The sequence below is a fragment of the Glycine soja genome, chromosome 15 (genome assembly GCF_004193775.1).
Source record: "Glycine soja cultivar W05 chromosome 15, ASM419377v2, whole genome shotgun sequence".
NCBI classification, from domain to species: domain Eukaryota; kingdom Viridiplantae; phylum Streptophyta; class Magnoliopsida; order Fabales; family Fabaceae; genus Glycine; species Glycine soja.
In genome coordinates this window covers 2400734-2418154 of record NC_041016.1, presented here as the reverse complement: position 1 = coordinate 2418154, position 17421 = coordinate 2400734, and the positions used below count along the sequence as shown (strand labels likewise).

Here is a 17421-nt window from a genome sequence, read left to right as displayed (position 1 = left end):
GGATTGATTTGAAGATGGACATGATACTTAGAAGGAGGTAAAAATATCATTAAATTAATTTTATATCTGTATTAAGAGTAGGATTAATAGTCATGAGACCTTTATTTTACACCGTTGAACATAAAAAAATAAAATTCAACATTCACGCCCCAACCGAAACCAATGATTTATCACCAAAAATTCAACATATTGCCCATCAAATTGCATTAATTTAATTAGTTAATTAATCCTTTATACTAATATTTTTTTTAAAAAAAAACCCTTAACACAGAACAGAACCCTTTCTATATAATCTCCACCAAACGCTTCTTTTATTCTCTCTCTTCTCTCCTTTCTCGCAAACAAGTGTTCCAAAATCCAAACACACACTCTCTCCCCCATGGCGTTGAACAATGGCGTCCCCGCCACTGGCACCGGCCTCATCGTTAGCTTCGGCGAGATGCTCATCGACTTCGTCCCCACCGTCTCCGGCGTGTCCCTGGCCGAGGCCCCTGGCTTCCTCAAGGCCCCCGGCGGCGCCCCAGCCAACGTCGCCATCGCCGTGGCGCGACTCGGCGGCAAAGCCGCCTTCGTCGGCAAACTCGGGGACGACGAGTTCGGCCACATGCTCGCCGGAATCCTCAAGGAGAACGGTGTCCGCGCCGACGGCATCACCTTCGACCAGGGTGCACGCACCGCGCTGGCCTTCGTGACCCTACGCGCCGACGGGGAGCGTGAGTTCATGTTCTACCGGAACCCCAGCGCCGACATGCTCCTCAAGCCCGAAGAACTCAACCTCGAACTCATCAGATCTGTATGCATCTTTTCCCTCTCTCTCGCTCTCTCTACTTTCTCGGAAAATATTTAACCTTTTCCCGGAAAACGAAGTCTTTGTTTCGTGATTCCATGTATGAGACTGAGATGTGTGACCTGTGGGGAGAGCCCGTGAGATCACGCGCGTGAGGGAACACGTGCGCGTAGTGTGATAGATATTGCCACGTCAGGTGCAGTATAGTGGGCCCCGCTACAGATCTAGGATTCACATTTCACGGCCCTTGCGTTACGTTAAAGTTCGTGAAATTCGATGATTTTTTTTTTTAATGAAGGTCGCTTAGGTGAGTGTGTAGGGTTGGTAAGCACGTGCTTCACGTGCCTCTTGATTCAATTGCTACTGTATCTATAGTAATTGGAGTCGGATGGATCTGTTTCCTTCGAACCCAACAAAACAAACATAGAGCACAACGAAAGTCGTGGATTAAAAAATTGATAAGATTTTCTTTGCCGTTCGTGTTTGTCCACGCGCTAGGACGATGAATTATGCGCTTGGTGTTGTTATGTATTTGACTGTAGTTGGTTCGTTTTTTTTTGTTTGTTTAGTCACCGTGCTATATCATGCTGTGTTGGTTTTGACCAACACTCCCACGCGATTCTAGCCTTTATTCTCTTTTCTTTTTTCAAGTTGTTTTCTTTAACTAATTAATACTATTATGCTTTTTTTTTTTTTACTTTACGGATTTGTTTCCAAATATTAAGAAAAAGTTTAAAATTTGTTTATTTTTTAGCTGCATTGAATTTGGTGGTTTGTTACTTTGTTTGAATCCCGAGATGTAAGCAATGATCGGCGGAACCGATAAAGGTGTTATTCCCTCCATCTTACTAAAACAAATCTGTTACTAGTAACTTTTACTGTAACTAAAATTTCATATTAATTACTTTTTATTGGTTGAAAGTCACGGAGTACATACTTATTAAACTCTAAATTATTATTTTTATCTCGATTTTTTAATTTCTTTAACTTGATCCATCTATTTTAAAATGTGTAATATGGTTCTTTAATTGTCAAAATATATGCAATTTACACTATTGTTTTATCTCAATAATAGCGTTAGCCTTAGAATGACATGTCTATTTTCTTTTGGTCCAAGTTATTAATGAAAAAAGAGTCACATTACTTTTTGACATATATTTCGACATCTAGAAGAATCAAATTGGATAAATTCAAAAAATAAGAAGACTAAAAAATTTGAGTTTTTCTTTTACATCCATATCAACTCCCCTGACAAGAATATACATAGTAATATTTTTATTAGATTAAAGAAGATGTCAGTCTTTTGCATAAGTAGTATATTTATATTTATATTAGATAAAGAGAATGTCAGAATAATGTACAAGGATACAAAAGTGAAGGAAATAATTTGATGAAACCACGCGGCGTCGGTATAATTGTATATCCTTAGCTTGTCAGTGAAGGGCTTTGAGTCTGTACCTGTGGGTCCATAATTTACAGCCTGACAACTATCAAGTACGTCTATGATAAATAATTAAAAAATAGTGTATGATTTAGCGGCCTATTTCATGCTGGTAAAATTAAATGAATTATGTATTTAATGGACATTATTATTGACCATTGTTAAAGTAATTTACTAGTACCATCTAGCAGGATGAGCTTATAAGGTAGGTGGCTAAGTGAAAGTTGACTTTCTTCAGGCAAAAGTTTTCCATTATGGATCAATAAGTTTGATCGTGGAGCCATGCAGATCAGCACACTTGAAGGCAATGGAAGTTGCCAAGGAAGCTGGGTGCCTGCTCTCCTATGACCCCAACCTTCGGCTACCATTGTGGCCTTCGCCTGAGGAAGCTCGTAAGCAAATACTCAGCATTTGGGAGAAGGCTGATTTGATCAAGGTCAGTGATGTGGAGCTTGAGTTCCTCACCGGAAGTGACAAGATTGATGATGAATCTGCTTTGTCATTGTGGCACCCCAATTTGAAGTTGCTCCTTGTCACTCTTGGAGAACATGGTTCCAGATACTACACCGAGGTAAAATAAACCCTTCACTTGAATCACCTATTCCTTTGTAATTTGACAATTTTGTTGAATGTTAGTTGCTTTAGTGCTGTCACAGTATGGTAGATCCCTAGATGTTTGTTTTGTTAGCTATGATGTTATTGATGTGTCGTGGTCTTTCTGTAATGTATGCTTGCAATGGATAGGCTTGTAAACAAGTTGCTTCTAGGCGCTGGGCCTCCACGTGTTTTTATGCTTCTCACCATTCTTTCCCTCCCCCCCTTTTTTTTATCAAATCAAATTAAATTAAACCGCTCTGCGCTTTATTCTCACATGTTACGTTGGGTAGCTCTGGAATTTCCAGCTCACCCTTGTAAAGATTAAAACTTTGAATTGCAACGGAGAGGGGAATGAAGAGCAGAGCAGAACAGTTTGGGATTATCATCTGTTAACCGCTGCATAATGTCATTAGCTATATAGTCAGCTGTATGCTGTGGCGTACGAAATAAAATTGTCCTTTCTGCGTTTTTTTTAAAGAAAAACTATTTTGTAATATTGTGTATTACCGGGTCTCAATTTTGAATAATTGTGCCCTCTCTTGAATGTCTATGTTTTGAAATACTAACGAGTTTTTTCTCCCTTTTTGCATGAACAGAATTTCAAAGGATCAGTAGATGCTTTTCATGTTAATACAGTTGATACAACTGGTGCCGGTGATTCCTTTGTTGGTGCTCTATTGTCCAAGATTGTCGATGATCAGTCCATTCTTGAAGTGAGTGCTTAGCTACCATACCCTTAATTAATTGACATTCACATTAGCTACCCAAATGGAAATATACAAATTTAACTGTGATTTTTTCCTAATCTTATTTAATTGTCTCGATAAAATTACAATTGATAATTGTAAGGATCCTTTTCAATTGATGATTGATTTATTATTTTATCTTCCTGCTTATAGGATGAACCAAGGTTAAGAGAAGTACTCAAGTATGCAAATGCATGTGGAGCAATTACAACTACCCAAAAGGGAGCAATTCCCGCCCTTCCCAAAGAGGAGGATGCACTGAAACTGATCAAAGGCGCATAGAATCTTTTGACAAAAATGCTAGCATGATTTCGTTTTCTTCCTCTAATGTTTCAATTTTCCGTTGGATTTGCTTGCTATCAATTTAGGAGGGAATGCCTCTTGATTTTCTTTGGTATTTTTTGTTTTTTTTTCTCCTATGCACTGTTTTCAGGTTTTACCAAAATAACGCTTTCTTTCAAATTTTGAGATTGGCGATTGAATGAAAATTTGAATTGTAAGCTCGGCCCATAGTTGCAACTTAAATTGTCTTCTGTCTAATTGTTCAGTTTAAGCTTGCATGCAAACTGTTTTTTCCGACCTATTTTGGTTTAAAAGATGAAAATTGATATAAAAGTGAAAAATTTGAATTAAAGTATAATGTAAAATGTGTAATTTTCACTATAAAAAAATACAAATTTTCTCTGTAATATTATTTCCATTTTTCCTTTCAAACACACTATTAAAAGAAGAAAATTAAGTAGTGAAAGCCCAACCGATTGAATTTGTCTTTACTCGGTTCAAAAACAACAGTTGCGCGACAAAGAATGATCCATGGGTCGTTATTCACCACTAATAAAGTCGTGTTAAATACCTAAAGCTACATAAACCCCATTTCTATTTCGTGGATGTTGTCTACACCAATCAACACCAAGTTATAAAGTCGTGTTAAATAAAATCACTCCGTGTGCGTGAGGAGATCAATTTATTTCTTACAGAGTAGACTTTGGCAATATACTATAAATTAGTGCGTCTTCTTGAACGAAATGCCAAACATAAGTTCATTTTGGTTCGAAACTCCATGTAACTACCCAACTTTATTATATAATCCATGTGGCAAGCAAGCTGCAATGTAGTATGATCTATTCTCCAACTAAGGAATATATTTGAATTAATTTACATACATTCTATTCTTTAAAGTACGCCCTGTACTTGGTGGGATTCAGCTCTATTCTGACAGGTAGAACCTAGAAGAGGGGAGATTTATAACACGATAGCTTGAGGATGACATTCACTAACCTCCATCTTTAACGACTTCCAAGCACTTGCACACCTTTCCCACTTTGCCTGCATGTGAGCCAGAAAAGCCTCTGCCCATTGTTCATTACTCCCTCTCATGCTTAGATCGTAAGGCACTGAAAAACTGTTCAAAAGTGTGTTTAAAATGTCAGTAATCTGCTGATTGACTGCATAACATTCATATGACTTTAAATTTCATCCATTATCTGTGTAATTTTTCACACTAACAGTATACAATATAACGACCACGAAGAAGATGATGATCAAAACTAAACGTGGAGTTGAGTGGTGATTTAATTTAACATTACCAAATGCATAACTGAGTGAAAAATTTAAAGTAGATTTAGAGCAATCGCATTGTCTTACACAATTACCAAAGATTTAGCTTGGCCCAAGTCACAATATGCTTTCAGTGGATTTCATATCCATACACTACAACTAAAGTCCACCCATATGGAGTTCAATTTGTCAATTAAGCAACACCTCTAGTTCAATTGCCAAAGGTTATAACTGTCTAAGTGACTACGATATTCACAAATCCAAAAATGCAGTATTTACCTTAACAGCTCTTCAGCTTGAGTCCCTTTCTTGAGAGTACTGTTCCTGCAAGAACCCAAATTTCAATGTACTCAAAATGTGAGAAATTTTTTAACAAGAAAAACAAATGAAAGATTGCCACCTTTAGTTAATCCAATATACCAGTTGGCAAGTTAATGATATCATTCCAAATCCCAAATAGTTTGAACTTTGAATAGCAGGCATAAACCATCGAAAAGAGTGGATATCACATTAATTTTGTTATCTCTTTTTCCCTCCTTTCTTGGTCTTATTTATTCTTTTTCCTACTCTTGCGAACATAAATTTCAACACGCTATGTTCTGGAGAATTTAAAACAATTTCTACATTAACATATAATGGAAGTTTCATAATGTAGAGCATGGACAAATAAATGGCTAGGAAAACAAACCTGCAGACAAACACTTGAAAAATATGAAGATATTTGGTCGAAAGATGATAAATGGCATCAGAAATATGGTCCTTGCCAAAGAGATACACCACCGGGTAGCCTAGAAGCCATCTGAAGCAAACAAAACATAGTAAACTGAGATAGTCCCATCACAACTAACATACTTAATAAGAAATAAGAAAAAAAAATAGCTATGTAGAAACTAGTTTTAATGAGTGACTGAGTGTATCAGCATGACATACTAATGTGCAGTTGTCCAGAACGTGTGACAGTATTAACTTACTAGTTTTAATTGACATTCATTCAGTACTTGAAAGAATCTCCAGCAGAAAAAAAGTATAAGCTGTAACAAACTAATTCTACTAACTCATTGGTTGAAAGGGGATTAGGATTACCCATTCAAGGTTGGCACAGTGATGTCAGTGTTGTCCATGCAGTTACTGAGATCAATGCAGTGAGCAGAAGGAGAGGAAGAGCTCTGGCACGCGGCGTTGGCGTTGGCGTTGGCTTTAGGATCATCCGCAGATTTAGGTTCCTCGGGTGAGAATACTGTCAAAAACAACCTCTGAATGGATACTAGCTGCATTGCTAATTGGCTTTCCTCAATTTGTGTTATCATCTGAGCACAACACAAAACACATGAAGATGATGTAGAAAATAGAAGAGACATAATAAGGGAGAAAGTGTTGGGAAAAAGACCTTAGGGGGTTGATGTTCAAGGTCAACAAAGAGCAACGGATGTTGTTGAGAGTTGAAGCTTGATCTGACAAAGTGCGCAATTTCGGTTATGTGTATTAAGTAAATCATGTCTTGTATAACCATAACTCGTATGTGCTCGAAAATAGAGGGGGAATCCCTTAGTGCGAGTTGGAGGAGGGAAGAGAGGTGGTGCTGGAGCTGAGGCATGATTCCACCGTAGTCTACCATTACAACCGCTCTCATTCTTGTAATGAGAGCGAGAACATCTGAGGACACACCAAGAAATGAATGAATGATAGAAGAAGGATAAGAAGAAATTGAGAGAGAGAGAGAGAGAGAAGTAACCTAATTGTAAGCGACGCTTGGAAGAAGGTTTGAGGCGCCAATTGATATTCGCTAAACACGAATCCAACACCTTCATACCTTGGTCTAACTCTGACGCTGCTTCCATATCCTTCTTTCTCCTCTCCGCTTTCACTTCTTCTGTGTCTATCGGTTGGGTTCAGTGCAGCAGCATAGCACCCTCTGCTGCTTCTGCTTCTGTCCGTTACTGCAACACTGTTTCATGTTTGGGCCCGCCCAGCCAGATCAGGCCCATAATGTCCCATATTAATTCAATTTGATTTCTTAACAAAATCAAGGATTTGCTTATTACTTTTTTTTATATTAATTATTTTGTAGTTAATTAATACAATATATTCTCCACTAAGATTATTTTCCCCTATCTTGTAAAGACAGAAGAAAATGGCTCACTAGAGTTGACGTGTCCAGGCCAATAAAAATAGAGACGAATTGTTTAATTAGATGAAAAGAGTGAGACGATGAATTTTAATAATTTTACGAGTAAAAAATATAATATGATTTATTAATAAATTTAATGTTATCATCTAATTTAATTATCTATCTTAATTAATTCTTGTGAATTGGTTGAATGAATTTTACATAGAGACATAGAGGTAGTATTTTTGTATAAAAATGTACGTTGAGTTTTCTTAGAGAGAGAAAGGGATTGGAGGATCTTTTTGGATCGAACCCCAAGCCCATATATTAATTAGGTTGGTGATTAGTCTTCACTCTTGGCCGAAAGAAAGTCTTCTTGGCTAAATGTGTCATATATTGGATTGGATTTGGATATTTCAAACTTAGATTAGTTCTTGGATTAGGCCAATAGTAATCTTCTGGCATGCCATTTTTCCATTTCACTCTCAATGAGTAATTGCAAAATAATTTATCTTGGTATCGAAAAAAACTATATTTGGTTCAACAAATAACAATTTTGAAATCAGGTCAAAATTAAAATGAATATATATACATTTTGCTCACAAAATTTATTTTCCTATTTGCATATAATTACGATGCTCAGCTGAGCCTATTAACACTCGACTTTGTTATTGTTGCTTGTGTTCTAGACATCATTTCCTAAGGAGTAAGGTGTAACCAAAAAGCATAGAAGCAGTGATTATTCGACCAATGTCATACGTTGTGCTGGCCAACACATTCTGTAGATGGTCTTTGTCCCCCGTGGCAGAGAATAACATTTGCTGGGCACTTGAGACAATTATTTGCAAGGTTACCTCTAACATTTGTTCAATGACTAATTTCCGATGGAAGGTTTCCCAAAAGAAAGTTACCAAATTCACAGGCAAACGACCCCTCAAATGAACAACATTTAGATGAACAAAGAATAATCGATGACCTCCAATACTGTGAAGCGGTTGAAAGAAACATTTAGATGAACAACATTTCTTAAGGAAAGAACATCACCACTGATGGCACCTGAGAGTCTGTTATCACTCACAACTAACCATTTGAGGTGTATGAGTAGTCCCTTAGGGATATTATGGTGAAAATACATGTTTCTCAAACTCACTGGAAGGTTTGGAAGATCCCCATAGAACTGGTTAACACTGAGGTCTAGTGTGTTAAGTTGCCACAACCCTGTGAGGTTTGGAATTCTGCCAGCAAATCCATTGTTTGATAAACTCAAATATGTTAAGCTTCTCAATCCAGTGATGCTAGTGGGGATTAGGCCTGAGAGCCTGTTACCTGACACATCTATATATTGAAGATTTTTGAGTTGAGTGATTCCTTGGGGAATGGCCCCAGTGAAAAAGTTTAGTGACATGGTAAGTCTTGTTAGTTTTCTTAGTTTGGCAATGGTTTCTGGGATTGGACCCCGAAATTTGTTGTTGTTGAGGTTGAGTACTGTTAGCTCTGTGAGGTTCCCTATGGCTGGTGTTAAGAAACCTTCACGACCAATGCCATCGAGATCAACTTCAGTTACTCTACTAGAGGAGTTATCAAGGGGCAAGTTGCACAATATTCCTAGGAATTGTGAGCCTGTGATTTCACATGGATCCACTGTGAAGTCCCAGCTATTGAGATAGGAAGATGGGGTGACTGAGTTGGGATCAATGGCACGTTTTATTTCAAGAAGGGCAAGAGTGTCGTCTTGGAGGGTTGAGGAGTTGGTTTGTGATGGCATGAGACAGAATTATGGTTAAGATGGGATAGAGAGGAAAGAGGATTTTAGTAGGAATTCTTTTATCCATCTTATGAGAGAAAATTGGGTTATTTTCAGTTGTTGTTTGTGGATATGAATTTCCAAATGCTTTTTTTATAAGACCCTCGTGGGATAGGTGACCTGATGGAGAGCAAAGAAGTTGGTCATCCCAATAGAAAAAATGATTTTTCTCAATAACTAAAGCCTCAGACCACGCCAAGAACTTCGCCTACCTAGATACAAAAGCATAAACATAATGCAGCTGTACCTACTGAACTTTGGACACAACTCTTGTAATCTTGCTCCACTTTGATTCTTTTTTTAACCATATCTTTTTACAAAAGTTGTTTTTTGCCAAATTACACTCTAGAGTGAGAAGTTATTTCACTCATAACTATATGATTAAATTCTTCAATTTGAATTGCAAAAAATAGTAATGAGGATATATCCAGTTTGGTTTCCTCTTTTCATTTCATATGAAATAATATAACGAGAGAAGTAATAGTATTGAAAAGTTTGTCAACCAATGCACCTTGATATATCAATAACGCACATACGCTTAATGATGTGGAAAATGCTAATGGGGCATGAAGATTTTGTTTATAGTACTATGTTGAGATTATCTGATTGCATTGCTATGAGAGATAAATATCATTTTATCATCAATCATATATAATTTTCAGTTGTTCCCTTATTTTTAATCATTTGATGCTAGGGCTCGATCAGAAATCCCCATTAGAGTAAATTCAAAAACATTGTTTGCTTAAATATACATTTTTTTTTCTGATGGAAAGGGACGCTTAAATATACATTCTACCATCATTTTATGTGGTTCCTACTGATATAGGTCTTTTTTTATGTGTTCCTACTGATATAGGTCTAAGATTAAGTTAAATTTTGCCTCAAAAAAAAATATTTAAGTCAAATTTAAAATAAGACGACTTGTCAAGTATTGTAGGAGTTCAGGTTGTTCCAAAGAACTGAATTGTGAAAAGAATGGCACGCTGGTCAAATGGGGATAAACGCTCTTCCAGACATGATGCATACAAACAAAATGGAATTAACCGTCTCAAATTCGAGGGGGATTGGGGAAGATGTGACCGTGGGAGAATCCCCCCTAGTGTATGAAGCATAAGGACAAGGAAAATTTATTCCCCAAAGGCATGGATTCTATGCTATCCAGCAAAAAAACACCTTAAGTACAATACTTAATCAACTCCACACAACTTGTGAAAATTATCGTTCTCATAATAATTGAATATACAACATATCAACATGTCTGAATGGAATAGTTTTTTTGGGAAAATAATATTCTTTTTTGACAATTTACTAATAGAGCTTAAAAAAAACAATTATTTTCCCATAATTAATCTTTTCCAATCATGCATGCACCATCCCATATGGCAAGCCACGTACTTAGCCGAGATCGGGCACAGTAAAATACTCATCATCATCATCATCATCATTTAGGACTTCAATCCTAGGCTTTTTGTGGGACATGTAGGATTTGGAGGTTTTGTATGAAGCAACACTGCTACTGTTATGAGTTTCGGGAAGCTGAGGTACTTCAGCTGCAGCCAAGGCTTCCTGAGCAAATTGTTCGCCGAAAATACCCACATCTGTAAGCCATTCCAGCTCTCCAAACTGCAGAGATTCCTTCTGAACACAGAAATAAAGAGTTACAAATATTACAAGGCAAGAGGCACATCATAATTAAGTAACTAGTTAACTATTCATAAAGGCCAGGATCAAAATTTCCGTATCATTAGCCCCTCAACAGAATAATGTGCACATATATATTTCAAATTATCAAAAATCAAATAAAACTGAAATCAAGTCGCGGGGTTTAATACATAGTTATTTATTCACCTATTGCTGCCTAACTATTCTGTAAACATAACTAGCCTCTACTACCTTGATGGTTCTTTCATATGAAATTGAATGCTTGATTATGTATATAGGCAGTGTGTCAACATAAGTAACAAAGCACAAGACAATCATTTATACAGAATCAGTTCAAGAAAAGTTATTCAATGTAATTTCTGTCCTTATCAATCTCTTGATCAACAAAGAATCAATGAAAAACTAATTGGATTGATGGATATCATCCAGAAAACAATAACTTACCTAACCAATTTTCTTGAGGCTGAGGTCTTTTGGATAAATCAAATTTTTCACATTTTCCAGCCACATCAAACCCAATTATAATGTTCACATGTTACCATGATTAGTCGCTACAACCATGCTATTGTTCTATATGGAAGTTCAAAGATGTATATAGACAACACATGAAACATGTAATACTATTAACGTCTTTCAGCTATAACACTCTAATTACTTAGTTTTGTTAGTTCATCACGTATATGTATTATGTAACTCTAATCATTATTATGAAATAAAGCTGTCTTACTTTCTCAGGTGATTCAAAGCCTGTTAGTTCCAATAAGTCATCAACAGCCCAAGAGGATGTGAAGCTAGGCACTTGCTGAGGAGGAATTTTCGCAGAAACTTGTTGTGCACTCCTATTAGGAGGCTCCGAGTGACTTTTTTCATTGTCTTTGGTGCAATTAGAACTCGAGGCCACTCGGATACCAGTAGCAAGGAAGCGCTGGTGGTTCGCGGAAAGGCTTCCGGCTGAATGAATTGGTTCATCACAATCCTGACAGAAGAGTGCTCTGTCTTCAACACAAAATATGAATGCTGGCTTGTCCTGTTGGTATATGAAGGAGATAGGAAAGAACAAAATCAGCAATAATTATATGTAACTTATTACAATATCCATCAGTTTCATCAGACAATTTTTTCCCCCATTTCAGGGAAGGTATTAACTCATACACTATACAAGAAATATCCTAATCCAGATCTCATCAGTTAAACTAGCTCAAGATCCCAGTGTCAAGGGTATAATTCAGTCTACAAGTGTCTACGTAATACATTTCACAAGGATGTAGAAAACAGCAAGCAGCATTCTCACCATGCACCAGCAGAAAGTCCATTTAACTATTAATGTCTTTAAGAAACAAAAAAGAATTCTACACTTGATGCTTAAATAGATTCAATTGGCAAACAAAAGGGTTATTGGCAGTCACACACAAAGTTATGGTAACAACTAACAAGCTCAACATAAAAGTAGCACATGAATTAACTCAGAGATGATTTTTATCATAAAATTAGAAGATACACAAATATAATTGAGGTGCATAATTACTTGGCAAATGTCACATGTGGGAAGCTTGCTTGATAGACATTGAAGAAGAAGCCTTTGGTGCTTGCTTGCAAGCTTGTTTGCAGCATGAACTTCAACGTCACATTTGGCACACAAAGCAGCCTCATCCGCGCAACAAATCACTGTTGCTGGAGCTCTCTCACACACGTCACACTGAATTTTCATGTTAATTCTTCTCTTGCTTCTACAACACCAAAAACTTGGTCTTCTTTTAGCTAACAACTTTTTCACTACAAGAAATATTGGAAATATTAAAGAACCCTTAATCAGACACAGTGGTTTTGTAAAGCCAAAAATGGAGAACGATGGTGCAGAAAGATTAGGACATGGTGTGGAGATGAGAACAAAAAAAGAAGAACATAGTTAACATTGAAGTAGTACTATACTACACAGTTGGTATTTAATGTGGGAAGATACTGTTGAAGACAGAAAAGGAAGTGATTGGATGAGGATTGAGAGCTGGTGGGGTTGCGAAGATAAGGATTTGGATATTACATATCAGTTTCTGTAAGAACAATAAAAACAACACGGATTTGTGGGGTTAACTTGTCAAACATGTGTGTGGCTGTGGAAGCATCAACAAGTACAAACCATGTTTGAGTGGCCACTATATTTTCTAGATATTCTTCTATCACTATATGACAGCTGCCTTATATGTATGTTTTAAAATCGGATACAACTAATTGTTTTGAATAATTGTGAATTTGGATTAATCTCAATTACTATCAATTTATATTAAAATATGTGTTTGGCAATTATTTATCTTAAAAAAAAAGTTTCTTGTAATAATTTAATTTATATTTTCAGTAAGACTAAATACTTTTCTGAACTCTTGCTACAAGTTTATCTTAATAATTCAAATTAACACAATAATGCATGTTTGGTTTCTATTTTAGAGATACTTAAGTTCTGCCATAAAAATGATAATTTTTTTTTGTGTAAAACAATTTAAATCATACACGCACTATATAAAATATGATTAAAAATGATATGAAATCATTCAAATATATTTAGCTTTGTAAATCATTTTACTCTTATTTTATTTGTAGCTTTTCCCCAAATTGGAGATAGCCTAAGTGTAGGACTCAAATTTTTTTCTTTGTTTCCTCTCTTATTTTCATGTGTACTAAAGGAGAGTTTCATTTTTTTTTTTTTGTTGTTGAAAAAAGTGCATTCCTTTCTCTATCTTTTTCCATGTGACTTTTCTTTTCTGTTAAACGAAGTGTTGAAGTCATTAAGTTTAACATTAACTTCTGTATTTTGTGCTTAAATAAAAGCATGATGCATTTTTTCATGGTTTTATGGATTAAATAGAAAGATTGTTGATTAACTCATGCTCTTTGACTTTTCCTAATGCAATTAATTATGGTCTATGGAAAACTTATTAAACAAGTTTGGACAGATTTTTTTAAGTACATATTAATGTCACAAATCTAGTAAGCAGAAGTTCAACAATTAGGAAAACGCATGATCCACAGAACTTATTCTAGTTACATGTTGATAATTCTTTGTCCTAATATATAGCAATACGTTCACATACAAGATATATATGTGATTATTATATAATGGATAAAATTTAGATACAATTTCATAGGTGTTATTGGTGTCATTTTCTAATTTAAATTAGAGTTTCATCTTGGTAATCGACAAAACTCCAATTTTCATCAAAGAACAATATACTAAACAACACCTAAAGAACTGTATATATTATTTTTAATCTTTATATAACCTTACTTTTGTTCAACCATGGGATAAAACATCTTAAGGTAACAAGAACCATCGAGTGTGAAGACATTTTGACCCTTAAAACCTTGATGCCAACCCTTCTCTTGGACACCCCACGACGCATGCCCAAAACAACTCCCATTGCTGCTTCATTAACCTCTTTCACTGACTTCTTCAACTTTTCCTTGAAGCTAACATTGTTTTTTCTTTCCAAACTCAAATGGTAACTGTTCAAAAACGCTCTTCTTGCCTCACAAAATTCACGACCACGCCTAGACCACCCTCCATGATCAAGTTGCGGATTGTGTGTTAGTTGGGATGATTGATCATCAGAAGGTGCATTGGGACGTACTTTGGAGTGGCGCATTAGAAAAGGACTAAGAAATGATGAGAACCACATGTGGTGGCCGTGAAGAAACACTGGCCACTACAAAAGGATTTTATATAGTCACATATTGGTTTTAATTTTGTAGGTAACCTTAGCTTAGTGGTTAAACCGTAGAGGAAATTAATGTAACCGGGTTGGTAGCTTGGTTGCACCCAAGATTAATTAGCAAAACCTCAAAGTTTGATGCGTACTATAAATTAATTCTTCTTGAAATTGGCACGTTAATTATTCCCGAGAGGTGTTTTTTCTTAGGTAATTTTAACTACCGTTGAAAGGCAATGAATGCACAAACTTGCAGTGCGGTTTTCCATTCACGAACGTGAGTCAAAAGTTGCATGCATAGAGTAGTATTTTTCTGTTCTGATTATATTTCCAAGATTGGAATTTTATTCATCATGTATATTATGGAATATAAAGGGAGCGTGACAAAGATATCCAAGCGTAACACATGCGCTGCCAATTACAATTAGTTGGCTCTAATCAGCAACAAAAGCAATTAGTTTCTCGAAATTCCTTTCGTAGCTTATGATAAATGAATGAATGAATAAGCTGGAATTGTTTAAAACTAGCAGCTAATATTTAGAAATATGCATACAAGTCTTTTATTATGAAGATTAGGTATCGGGAATCGCAAAAAGCAATGGTACATGTGAAAATTCCGTAGTTTTTTCCCTTTATCATATATTTTTTTTGTTTTTCAGATAAGAAAAAATATTGCATTTTTAAAAACACAAAATATACTCAGAAAATAACTATTAAGTTTAAAATAAGAATTTAATGTTATCTAATTATAAATTATTATTTAAATTATTTTAAAAGTCAATAAATATTGAATGGTATTGAATGACCATATGAAATTTTTTACATCATCATTGTTATAACCCGATATAAAGGGTTGGGAGCCTAAATCTTGGTTCTCCTTGAAGGTTATGTGTATACTCCACAGATTGAGAATATACTTACAAACACATTCCGATACCCAAAAAAGTGTTGCAAGTAAGAAAAAGAGAGAATTTGATTTTTCCTTTACCCCACCACTGTATAGAGCTGAGGTCAACGAAACTAAAATCTTCAAAATAAGGAATCCCAACTTTTTTTAGGCTATCTATTCAAATTAAAATGTTTTTTTAGATATTAAGAACACATCTTTTAACACTTTTTTTATTATTAGTTAAAATTTATTAAAAAAATAAAATTTGATAGATTTTACATCACATTTAATAATTATCTCCTATAATTTTATATTTTTCAATAAATATTAACTAATATAGATAGTATGTTGAAAGAGTGCTTTTCTAATACTCTTTTTTTTAACAAGTGAACATCAGATTAAATAACCTTGTCATTGATTAAGAAGATTATACAAGTGTGTTCCTAATACATAAAAGAACCACACTAGTAATCTAGCAATATTGCTTATATATAAGTAACCTTGAGACATTAGTCAAGGAATTAAAATAAAAAAAAATAATTGCAAAAATTATAAGAGAATATAGAAAAATTATGAATAACATGATTTTATGTATCTCAATAACAATATTTTTTTCTTTTAATTTCTTAACTAATATTATGTTACTGCTTAGAATTTTCCATAATCTAATATTCTTATTTAATCTCACTTTTATCGGGGTAAGTTAGACAATTAATGCAAATAATAAGGAATCCCAAATGAGATAAATACTAAATTGGGAAAATTTTGTGATCATGTCTTAATTATGAATGAGTTCATTGGAGATCATTGGATATATTTGTGGGTTACCGCCCATCACATAATTAATTACCTATTTAATTTGTATTAACTAAATCTATTAATTGTTTTTTATTGTTAAAATCACTTGGCCGCAAGAGTATTCTAATTTTTTTAATATTACTACTATTAAATACCTAATTAGTTAATGAGTGTTGCTCTAATTTAATTAGGGATCATGAATTTGATTTTCTAATAATGCAGTCACATTAAAAATTTAAAATAAAAATACACAGGTTCATGAGATTTTCAGAAAAACTATTGAATTGAATAGACTAGTTCTAGACTTCTAGTTATTTCGTTCCATTACAAAATTAGCCACCATTCTTGGCGGTGTTGTGATTTTGGCTTTTGGAAGGGATTTGGGTGAACGTGGAAGCCTTTGCTTCAGCCTTCAAGTGATGTTGAAAATAGCGGTGCCATACTTCCATGTTCCATCTGGTTTTAAATAAAAACGTGGGGCAATGGGCATTCACACATGGACCTAAGTTACATAATGGAAGGACATTTACTGAGAATCAAAGAAATGCCAGCAAGTAACAACATTGGAGTCCTTTCTAACACATTCGTTAAGTACACATTCTTTATAACTGTTTTGTTGATCTCACTATCTCTCATATAAATTTTAAATCAGTGAAACAAAAATTATGAAATATCACTTCTTATGAAACCAAACACACTTAGTACCAACAAATAATTGGTTTGGGTAATCTTGAGTTTAGTCACTTTAAACAAGATCTTAGTTTGAATCTTATAGATGAAAAAAAGTATGAATTGAAGAGATTTCATTATAGATGAAAAAAGTATGAATTGAAGAGATTTCATTAAAAGTGAATGGTTAGATTCCCAATAAAAATTATCATTGGTAAAAAGTGGATACTCACACCAATTGGTGACAAAAAAAAAACACTTAATCCAGTTCGGTTTTTCCGGAACAACTTATATACATTAAATTTTTGTTCTAATTAATAGCAGTATAGCACGGCTCAATAGAGCTTAAAAAAACAATTATTTCTCCATAATTAATCTTTTTCCAATCATGCATGCACCATCCCATATGGCAAGCCACGTACTTAGCCGAGATCGGGCACAGTAAAATACTCATCATCATCATCATCATCATTTAGGACTTCAAATCCTAGGCTTTTTGTGGGGACATGTAGGATTTGGAGGTTTTGTATGAAGCAACACTGCTACTGCTTATGAGTTTCGGGAAGCTGAGGTACTTCAGCTGCAGCCCAAGGCTTCCTGAGAAAATTGTTCGCCGAAAATACCACATCTGTAAGCCATTCCAGCTCTCCAAACTGCAAGAGATTC

General features: G+C 35.0%; 4 protein-coding genes across 4 annotated transcripts; 1 reads left to right on the top strand and 3 right to left on the bottom strand.

Annotated features, from left to right (window-relative positions):
• Nucleotides 1-301: 301 nt before the first annotated feature.
• LOC114388667 (probable fructokinase-4) lies at nucleotides 302-4096 on the top strand. The gene is made up of 4 exons (XM_028349277.1): nucleotides 302-793; nucleotides 2467-2799; nucleotides 3422-3538; nucleotides 3725-4096. Exons 1-4 carry the CDS (start codon nucleotides 380-382, stop codon nucleotides 3851-3853), a joined length of 993 nt encoding a protein of 330 aa, XP_028205078.1. The 5' UTR covers nucleotides 302-379; the 3' UTR covers nucleotides 3854-4096.
• Nucleotides 4097-4565: 469 nt separating this feature from the next.
• LOC114386713 lies at nucleotides 4566-7072 on the bottom strand. Its single transcript, XM_028346754.1, has 6 exons — nucleotides 6861-7072; nucleotides 6516-6781; nucleotides 6212-6435; nucleotides 5817-5927; nucleotides 5408-5452; nucleotides 4566-4973 (listed from the first exon to the last, which is right to left on the bottom strand). The coding sequence occupies exons 1-6, from the start codon at nucleotides 6964-6966 to the stop codon at nucleotides 4814-4816; spliced, it is 912 nt and encodes a 303-aa protein (XP_028202555.1). The 5' UTR covers nucleotides 6967-7072; the 3' UTR covers nucleotides 4566-4813.
• A 1097-nt stretch (nucleotides 7073-8169) lies between these two features.
• LOC114387824 (receptor-like protein 35) lies at nucleotides 8170-9233 on the bottom strand. Its single transcript, XM_028348027.1, has one exon. The coding sequence runs from the start codon at nucleotides 8998-9000 to the stop codon at nucleotides 8185-8187; it is 816 nt and encodes a 271-aa protein (XP_028203828.1). The 5' UTR covers nucleotides 9001-9233; the 3' UTR covers nucleotides 8170-8184.
• An 827-nt stretch (nucleotides 9234-10060) lies between these two features.
• LOC114387947 (B-box zinc finger protein 24-like) lies at nucleotides 10061-12694 on the bottom strand. The gene is made up of 3 exons (XM_028348245.1): nucleotides 12227-12694; nucleotides 11429-11728; nucleotides 10061-10677 (listed from the first exon to the last, which is right to left on the bottom strand). Exons 1-3 carry the CDS (start codon nucleotides 12407-12409, stop codon nucleotides 10435-10437), a joined length of 726 nt encoding a protein of 241 aa, XP_028204046.1. The 5' UTR covers nucleotides 12410-12694; the 3' UTR covers nucleotides 10061-10434.
• Between the last annotated feature and the right edge of the window lie 4727 nt (nucleotides 12695-17421).

Coding starts and splice junctions, on each gene's coding strand:
- LOC114388667 (XM_028349277.1), top strand. CDS start 380: ATGGCGTTGAACAATGGCGTCCCCGCCACTGGCACCGGCCTCATCGTT. Junction 2,800..3,421: donor GTTCCAGATACTACACCGAG/GTAAAATAAACC, acceptor TTGCATGAACAG/AATTTCAAAGGATCAGTAGA. Junction 3,539..3,724: donor ATGATCAGTCCATTCTTGAA/GTGAGTGCTTAG, acceptor TCCTGCTTATAG/GATGAACCAAGGTTAAGAGA.
- LOC114386713 (XM_028346754.1), bottom strand. CDS start 6,966: ATGGAAGCAGCGTCAGAGTTAGACCAAGGTATGAAGGTGTTGGATTCG. Junction 5,928..6,211: donor ACTGTGCCAACCTTGAATGG/GTAATCCTAATC, acceptor TGTTTGCTTCAG/ATGGCTTCTAGGCTACCCGG. Junction 4,974..5,407: donor CAAGCTGAAGAGCTGTTAAG/GTAAATACTGCA, acceptor ACTTTTGAACAG/TTTTTCAGTGCCTTACGATC.
- LOC114387824 (XM_028348027.1), bottom strand. CDS start 9,000: ATGCCATCACAAACCAACTCCTCAACCCTCCAAGACGACACTCTTGCC.
- LOC114387947 (XM_028348245.1), bottom strand. CDS start 12,409: ATGAAAATTCAGTGTGACGTGTGTGAGAGAGCTCCAGCAACAGTGATT. Junction 11,729..12,226: donor CCACATGTGACATTTGCCAA/GTAATTATGCAC, acceptor ATATACCAACAG/GACAAGCCAGCATTCATATT. Junction 10,678..11,428: donor GCTTTGAATCACCTGAGAAA/GTAAGACAGCTT, acceptor TTCTGTGTTCAG/AAGGAATCTCTGCAGTTTGG.